At 36.8% G+C, this 8,336-nt stretch overlaps 1 protein-coding gene across 27 annotated transcripts in view; it reads left to right on the plus strand.

Annotated features, from left to right (window-relative positions):
• svila (supervillin a) overlaps nucleotides 1–6,797 on the plus strand; it is a 59,403-nt gene extending 52,606 nt beyond the window's left edge. For 21 of the 27 annotated variants that reach the window (XM_043253442.1, XM_043253427.1, XM_043253443.1 and 18 more), the window contains 13 exons: nucleotides 103–250; nucleotides 329–522; nucleotides 606–688; nucleotides 1,033–1,181; nucleotides 1,827–1,932; nucleotides 2,036–2,243; nucleotides 2,318–2,451; nucleotides 3,058–3,213; nucleotides 3,442–3,586; nucleotides 3,902–4,022; nucleotides 4,106–4,261; nucleotides 4,905–4,925; nucleotides 5,928–6,797. In XM_043253442.1, the coding sequence (XP_043109377.1) occupies nucleotides 103–250; nucleotides 329–522; nucleotides 606–688; nucleotides 1,033–1,181; nucleotides 1,827–1,932; nucleotides 2,036–2,243; nucleotides 2,318–2,451; nucleotides 3,058–3,213; nucleotides 3,442–3,586; nucleotides 3,902–4,022; nucleotides 4,106–4,261; nucleotides 4,905–4,925; nucleotides 5,928–6,014 (1,708 nt within the window). In that variant the 3' untranslated portion in view covers nucleotides 6,015–6,797. Of the gene's footprint in view, nucleotides 1–102; nucleotides 251–328; nucleotides 523–605; nucleotides 689–1,032; nucleotides 1,182–1,826; nucleotides 1,933–2,035; nucleotides 2,244–2,317; nucleotides 2,452–3,057; nucleotides 3,214–3,441; nucleotides 3,587–3,901; nucleotides 4,023–4,105; nucleotides 4,262–4,863; nucleotides 4,926–5,927 lie in introns of those variants that run through there. The other 6 variants (XM_043253425.1, XM_043253448.1, XM_043253447.1 and 3 more) reach the window with 3 other exon arrangements.
• Nucleotides 6,798–8,336: the final 1,539 nt, after the last annotated feature.

Consider the following 8,336-nt stretch of genomic DNA (forward strand, 5'->3'; position numbering starts at 1 on the left):
TTGTTTTGCTCTGTTCTTATGAAGTTATATAGAGAATTTATATACAGCTATAAAATCTTTCTGAAATTAAAACAAATATTTTTCTGAATTTGTTATTCATAGGAAAGGCCAGGGACGACCAGACTGGGCTGTGTTTGGCAGGTTAACTCAGCACAATGAGACTATTCTTTTCAAAGAGAAGTTTTTGGACTGGAGTGACTCCAAGAAATCCACTAAGAAGAATGGCGACTCGCATGTTGTTGAAAACAAGGTAGACTCACCGAAATAAGTTGCTAAATGAGAAACGTTCTAAAACTGTAAATTAAAATAGGTTGGTTAATTTCTTTAGGAGCATCGTGGTGGGGAATGTCGGCCTTATGATGCATCACTGATGTTGACGATGGTACGAATGCCGGTCAAGACCGTTCTGGATGGGGTCGATGTTGGACGAGGTTATGGATTGGTGGAAGGTGACGAGGGGCGTAACTTTGAGATCAGCACATTATCTGTTGATGTCTGGCACATTCTAGAGTTTGACTACAGGTAGGATGGATTGTGTATTTGTTAAGGCTATTAAATGAACAGGGTTTCATATGCAAACAAGCTCTCTCTCTCGCTTGTTCTAGTCGTCTACCCAAACAGAGCATCGGTCAGTTCCATGAAGGAGACACATATGTGGTCAAATGGAAGTACATGATCAGTACAGCAGGTGAGTTGTATGTTGGAAGCGTGCATTGCGTTGTTGTTTTTGTCAACTAAAACATGAAAATAAAATATTCAGTAACTTAAAAGATAAATTAAAGATGGGAAATTACATTAAATGACTAAATTAAACTAAATGAAAAAAAAAATTGCGCTGTATTTTTAACCTGCGCCTAATTTAATTTAAGTTAAACCTACTCTCCACTGCCTGGTGTTATTCCCACTGTGTTCCCACCACCATGCCTCTATAATCAACTGCTCTTATATGTTCATTTTGCGTAACCACAAGATACTGTGTTTCTAAAAATGTTGTTTGATCATGATCCAAAACTCTCTGCTTTTTTTGTACAGTTGGCAAGAGACTGCATTCAGAACGGATCATCGGTCCAGGGAAGGAGAAATGCTGTTATTTCTTCTGGCAGGGTCGCAACTCCACTGTGAATGAAAAGGGAACCTCAGCACTTATGACTGTAGAGCTGGATGAGGAGAGGGGTGCTCAGGTATTTAACATAGATCATCTTGTACTTTTACATTTTTAGGATGTTCTTAAACCTTGGGGTTTGTAAGATGTTTTTTGGTAACACCTTTAAAATAGGGAACATTTATTCACTATTAACTATGACATTTCCCACAATAAATTCCTAATTTGCTGCTTATTAATAGTTAGTAAGGTAGTTAAGTTTGGGTAATGCGTAGGATTTAGAAATTTAAGGATGTAGAATAACGCACTAATATGTTCTTAATTACTACTAATAAATGGCTAATATTATAGTAATATGCATACCAATAAGCAATTAGTTAAGAGACTCTAAAATGGTGTTTTGTTTAGTTTTTTTGGTTTTTTTAAGACTTTTATGCGCACCAAGGCTGCATTAAATTTAACAAAAAAAATACAGTGAAATGGTAATATTGTAAATATATTTCAGTTTAGAATGTAAGAAAAAAATCATGAACATTGACATGATCCTTTAAAAATTATTCTAATGTACTGGCTTGATGCTGAAGGAACTTTTTTTTTTTTATTATTATAAATGTTAGAAAGAGTTTTGATGCTTAATATTTTTGAATGTTTTTCAATATAACCACATTTCTTTCAAATCTTTTGTAAAAAAAACAGTCTTTTTAAGACTATGCTTGTCATGCAGGTCCAGGTACAGCAGGGAAAGGAGCCTCCTTGTTTCTTACAGTGCTTCAATGGAGGAATGATTGTTCATGCTGGAAAGAGAGAAGAGGAGGAAGAAAATGCACAAAGTAATTATTTTTGATAGCTTTACCACACGCTGTTATCTTGAAAATAATATTTTGAACAAATTAGTTCTGATGGACTTGACTGTTTCTCTTTTTTTCCCCACAGATGACTGGCGTTTATACTGTGTGAGAGGAGAGAAGCCCATAGAGGGCCATCTGCTAGAGGTTGTGTGCCACTGCAGCAGCTTACGGTCTCGCACCTCTATGATCCTCCTGAACATCCCGAAAGCCAGCATGTACCTGTGGCATGGCTGCAAAGCACAGATGCACACACGAGATGTGGGTCGTACCGCTGCCAACAAAATTAAAGAGCAGTAAGTTAACTTCACTCAACAGCACTTCACTTTAAAAGGTTGCAGACCCCTGACGTAGACCTTCTGGTCTCCAGGTGTCCTCTGGAGGCGGGGCTTCACAGCAGCAGCAAGGTGTCCATCCAGGAGTGTGATGAAGGAGCTGAACCACAGGGCTTCTGGGAGGCCTTGGGAAGAAGAGATCGAAAGGCGTATGACTGCATGCTGCAGGGTGAGCAGAAAAGCGTGCATCTGTGTGTTTGCATGATGAACTAAAGGTGATTTACAGCATTCCTGAAGGTCCTTAAGAAGTTTTAAATGCAGTATGACCAATTTAATAAAGTCTTGATGTCTATTTAAAGTCTTACATGTATTAAGTACAACAAAGTACAATATACAATAGTACAACAGGAGTTTTAAGAAACTGTTTTCATGTGAATGGCTCCTTATGCATCCTTTTTTTTGCTGGAAATTATTGGTATATTGGTTACACAATAAGCTGTATATTTAGTTCAGTATAAACTAATACTCTTCTTTCCAGGCCATCCTTTGACAGGAAGATAAGTCACATTCAGTATAAAATTTTTTTTTTTTGTTAATCAGCACATTCCATTTTTTTCTTTAAACGTTCTTAGCTAAATCCAGCACTGATCAGCCTCTAATTCAAATGTACTTTATATATTAAATAAAATGTTTTGTGTTTGAATATGTGCCTCTTTACATTATGTGATTTATTTTGAGATTATTTAGCGCAAATCCAAGTGAACACACAGTATTTTTTTTTTTTTTACGTGTCTTAAAAACATACTTTTGATTCGTGATTTGACATTTTGCTCAGATCCGGGAAAGTTCAACTTCACTCCCCGGCTGTTCCAGTTAAGCAGCGCTTCAGGAGAGTTTGTGGCCGTGGAGTTTGTGTATCCATCCAGGGAACCAAATTTGGTCAACTCAATGCCTTTCCTACAGGAGGATTTGTATACAGCTACTCAGCCAGGTGCTTGACATATTCATGTTCACTAAACACTGTTAAGAGTGCTGTCTGATGTAACTTGTTAACTTGCACTGTTAGGTATTCTGGATGGGAGTCAGTTACACTTTAATTAGGCTTTTCTACACTTATTACATGCATAATGTATGTAAGGAAATTCGATTCTTCGCACTCATTGAATAATAATGATAATGTCTGTGGCAGTGTCATGATGTCTCTGATCGTTTCTTTTAGCCCTGTTTTTGGTGGATAATCACCATGAAGTGTACCTATGGCAGGGCTGGTGGCCTCAGGACAGTGAGAGCACTGGATCAGCTCGCATACGATGGGACTCTGACAGGAAGTGTGCCATGGAAACAGTACTCCAATATAGCAAAGGTGACATAAAAAGACACAGCAGTTTTTGATGGTGCTGGGAAAGAAACTGATATTGCTTAAACTTCAAAACTGGTTTAAATTACTTAGATGTGGGCTAAATGACAATAGAAAGAAAGATTTTGAATGAGAGAAAAATGCATGTTTAAGCTGTCTTTACAACTTTCGAATTGCTTCGAATTGCTTACTCTCCCTTGCAACAAAACCAACCAATCTCTTAATCGAACATCATATAAATCTGCCGTATAAAAAATGTCATGACAATATCTAAAAAAAATCATGCAATAACATTGCTTTGCTTTTTTTTTTTTTTATATAGAAAAAATGAGAAGAACACTCCAAAATCATATCTAATCCACGCAGGACTTGAGCCTCTAACTTTCACTAACATGTTTCCCAGCTGGGAACACAGAGAGGACATCGCTGAGATCACAGAGAACGTGAGAGAGGAACATTAACTCTCATACCAAGTTTGTGTTTAAAAACGTAGTGTAAAGATTTTGTTGGTTTCTTTGATTTATAGGAGGCTGAAGTATGTAATCAGATCATTCTGGTTGAAGACGTCTTGACTAGACTCTGCAAGACCACTTACCCACTTGCTGATCTTCAAGCTCGTCCGCTACCAGAAGGAGTTGACCCTCTGCATCTAGAGATCTACCTTTCAGATGAGGACTTTGAGGTGAGAAAAACCGCATTAACGGTGAGGTTTCAAAGGATTACATACTTGATAGATATTTTTCAGTGCCGTTTTAAAGGAATAGTTCACCCAAAAATGAAAATTCTTGAAATGAAAGTTCCAAACCTGTATGAATTTCTTTGTTCTGCCGAAAACAAAAGAAGATAATTAGAAAAAAGTTTGTAACCAGGCTGTTTTGGGTAACCATTGACTTTCATAGTATTTTTTTCCTACTATGGAAGTCAGTGGTGACCCAAAACAGCCTGGTTACAAACTTTTTGGTGATTTTTGGGAGAGATATTAATTAATTAGAGGAATAAAAGGTTATTGAAGCCTAACTTTATAGTTGTGGACGATTTAAATAATTGTATGATTTTGAGACATTGGACAAGGGATATTACTGAAGTGTATCTGTACCGTAACATCTGTCTGCCTGTGTGTGCTCATATTTTCTGTCTTTCAAGTACTATCTACTTTTATTTTGCCATGTTTACCCTTCATCTATTTCATGTTTCTCCTTCTGCTTCCACTATGTCATCTTAAAGCAGCCTCTCTTAACCTCTCTCCCCCTGCATCTTTCTGCTTCTCCCCTTTTTTTGGTGTAGTCTTGCGTCTGATGAGGTTAATTTTTCCCTTCACATGCCAGGGTGTAGGGGCTTCTGGGAAGGTGAGTCTTGTTTCCTGAGGAACACTGGTGTTTTCCCCACTAATGCCACATTCTCACTGTGTGAACTGCATCACCATGCGCTTGTGTGTCACATGCCATGGCACAAACCGCCTAGTATCTAGCATCGGGTGGGCCACTGTTCACCACTCTTATCTCACTGATGCTCTAGGTCTCACACATGGGGTTGAATTTTTCTTGGACATACACTGGTTCAAAAGTTTGGGGTCATTCATTTTTTTTTTTTTTATAATTGTATAGTTTTTTCCAGCAAAAATGTATAAAAATGGATCTAACGTGACCGTAAATACATTGCAGAGATTTCCATTTAAAAAAGTTAATGTTGTAACAACACTTCAAAATATTACTTTTACTATTACTAGCCTTGGTTGGAGAAAAAAACTAAATAAATTATACTAACCCCAAACTTTTGAATGGTAGTCTTGTTTCTTTTCTTTTTTTTTACGTTTAGGCATGTGCTAATAATAAAACTGATAATACTGTAATTGTTTTCTTGTTGTGGCCAATAACCACTTTTAAATACATAAATAAATAAATAAATAAATGCTTCATGTGAATTTGAGCAGCAGAACAACATGAAATACAGTAAAAAAATTTTTTTTTTTTTTTTATTAACTTTGAGTGATTTAAATGTTCAAAAGGAGAATATAAAATATAAATAATAAAAAAAAAGTATTTATATGTACATTATAAATGTTCACACTACACACACACACATTATTATACACAACTTTTATTTTAAATGCGACTTAATCATTTGATAGCACCTAAAAATATTCAACATTGACTGAATACTTTGTATTCTAATGTTGTTTGCATTTTTGGATTGGTGAATGGCAGTGACCAGTATCCTTCAGCTTTTGTGTTTGTGTGTGTGTGGTCCATTCATCCATTTTGTTCAGTGCCTTGAGTACATGATTAACACTTCTGTGTCACCTGCAAACCCTTATACCTAAAGTTGTACGTGTTGTATGTTCTCTACAGAAAGCATTGGAAATGACAAGAAGTGAATACGAGGCACTACCAGGGTGGAAGCAAGTGAATGTGAAGAAAGCCAAAGGACTGTTTTAAAGGAACTGCTGATTGGGATTGAATCTGAAGTTGGAGACTTTCTCATTCCTTTTAATCAAGAAGGACAAATGCAAGTGAAGATCTACCTGTGTCAAACCACACAGGCCGGTGAAAAGGAGCAGGATGAAGGAGAAAAGACGCCAATGGGCAGGGGTTTAGCAGCCTCTTGTAGCACATTTCTCTCATTTTCTCCTTTTTTGTTTGTTTTTTTTTTATCAGTGAATTGTTGAATGTTTTGATTGCTCCCAGCATCTTTTCTTCCCATCGTTCTTGCGTTGCTGTGTCCACATAAAGCCAGTCACCGTCCAACATGCACAAGGCAGCCCTCATGCACTGCCCAGCTTTATATAAAGACCTAATAAATGAAATGCCTTGTAGTTATTATCTAATTGTAAGAAAGCTCAAAAGAGCACTTTATGTAAGTACGTTCATACCTGCTCTTATAAATGGCCTCAAGATGTGTTTAAACCTTCCAGATAGATGCTTGAACTTGAGAACCCTATATGTGTGTGTGTGTGTGTGTGTGTGTGTGTGTGTATGCGTGCATGGGAGAGTGTCTGTGAAACCATACTCTCTGTGTGTGTGTGCGTGTCTGAATTCCTGTTCAAATAGGATCGAACGAAACCGTGGAATAAGAGAAAATGTCTTTCTATTCTGCATTGTATAGTGCCTTGCCTTTATGTACAGTTTATATAAAGACAGATGCTAGTCTGTATTTTGAAGACACATTTGTGATATCAATAAATAAGTGGTGCAAATAAACACTGAATAATGTAGATAATAGAAATCTTGTCTTGTTTTGATTATACATTTTGAAATCAAAAGCATGTTTATTCTCAGCATTGTTGAGGTTTTAGCACTATGCATGTATGATTTCGATTTGGGCAATGTTTCGTTTCACATGCAGTGTGCCATTTGGGAAACTTTTAGTTTTAAATTAGATTTGTCATTAGAGTGGGTTGCCTAACATGTACTACAAATATAATTTGGCAACCATTTACAAGGTTTTAATAATAAAATTCCTGTTTGTTGAAATCTATAGCAACATACATTATTGTGGTAATCTTGATTTTCAGCTTCAAGTTGATGTTCTCAATGTATCAGTTATCTAGTCAAGCAGTAGGCTTGTATCAAATTATATAAACTATTTTTAAGATATAAAAAAATCCAGAAGAAGAAAGCAGCAGAGGGCGCTGTTGTTCCACAAGTGAAAGTGAGAAGTATTGCATCATCCCAGAACGTCTTCTCATAATGAAAACTGTAAAATATCTGAATATACCTTTGCATTATCTTATCTCCCTCTTTTTTTCAACCTACCATATTTCTGTATAGATCCATAATTTACAAAAAAATCATACACAAATTGCCTTATATATCTTCATAGCTTTTGTATTTGTTAATCTTGCTAACACAATTATTTTAGTAATGCCCCTGATAAATGACAAAAACATAAAAAAACAATAACAAATGAGCACTGCCATAAGTCCACAAAAGCGCAATTAGGACACCAGGAGTGGAGGCTTTGAACTTGTTAGGTCAAGTGGGATTTATAAGTCACATGATCCAATCAAAGTCAGGGCTAAAAATGTTGTACGGCCAAGGAGCCGCTTCCTGTCTGTCCGAGGATTGAGGACATACCTACATTTTAGACAACAACTCTGATGCAAATGTGCAACCTAGTGTACGATAGCCATTGTTGCAATTCCTATGAATACATTTGATCGTAATATTAACATGGATATTGGCAAGATGTAAGTGACTTCAAATAGTAACTCAGAAGGGCCTAAAAAATAGTCATTTCAGGTTCTGTATTCTCTGTTACCTGACATAGCACTATATTTTAGAGACTGGCAACAGGGCCTGGTTAATCCAGGATCTCATTAACAATACCCATGATCAGGGCAGACAAATCTGCTTTACCTGGAATGCAATAAACCTCCAGTCAAAGAATCTGATTGGCTGAATGGTAAAAGGTCACTTCATCTGATTAGCCGGAATTTCTTTTCTGAATTTCCTATTGGTTGAAAAAGCCGTAGGGTGTGTGGTTGGTGGGTGATAAATGACCTTGACGAACCTATCGAGCGAGGAGCTGTGGGAATGTGGTGTGCTTTTATTTTCTCTGCTATGAATCTGTTCATTTTGCGTTGATCTGGAGGTCTCTGTCAAGATTAATTACCTGTGAGAAACTGGAAATCACTTTAGAGCTGAACACAACGTGAAAATTGAATTAAACTGTTAAACTAAAGACCCATTGAGCTACAGAAAAGCATACGGAACTCATTCAAATAATGAGAATGAGAGCCGCTGAAGGGTGACTGCAAA

The sequence above is a fragment of the Puntigrus tetrazona genome, chromosome 12 (assembly GCF_018831695.1).
Source record: "Puntigrus tetrazona isolate hp1 chromosome 12, ASM1883169v1, whole genome shotgun sequence".
Classification (NCBI taxonomy): Eukaryota; Metazoa; Chordata; class Actinopteri; order Cypriniformes; family Cyprinidae; genus Puntigrus; species Puntigrus tetrazona.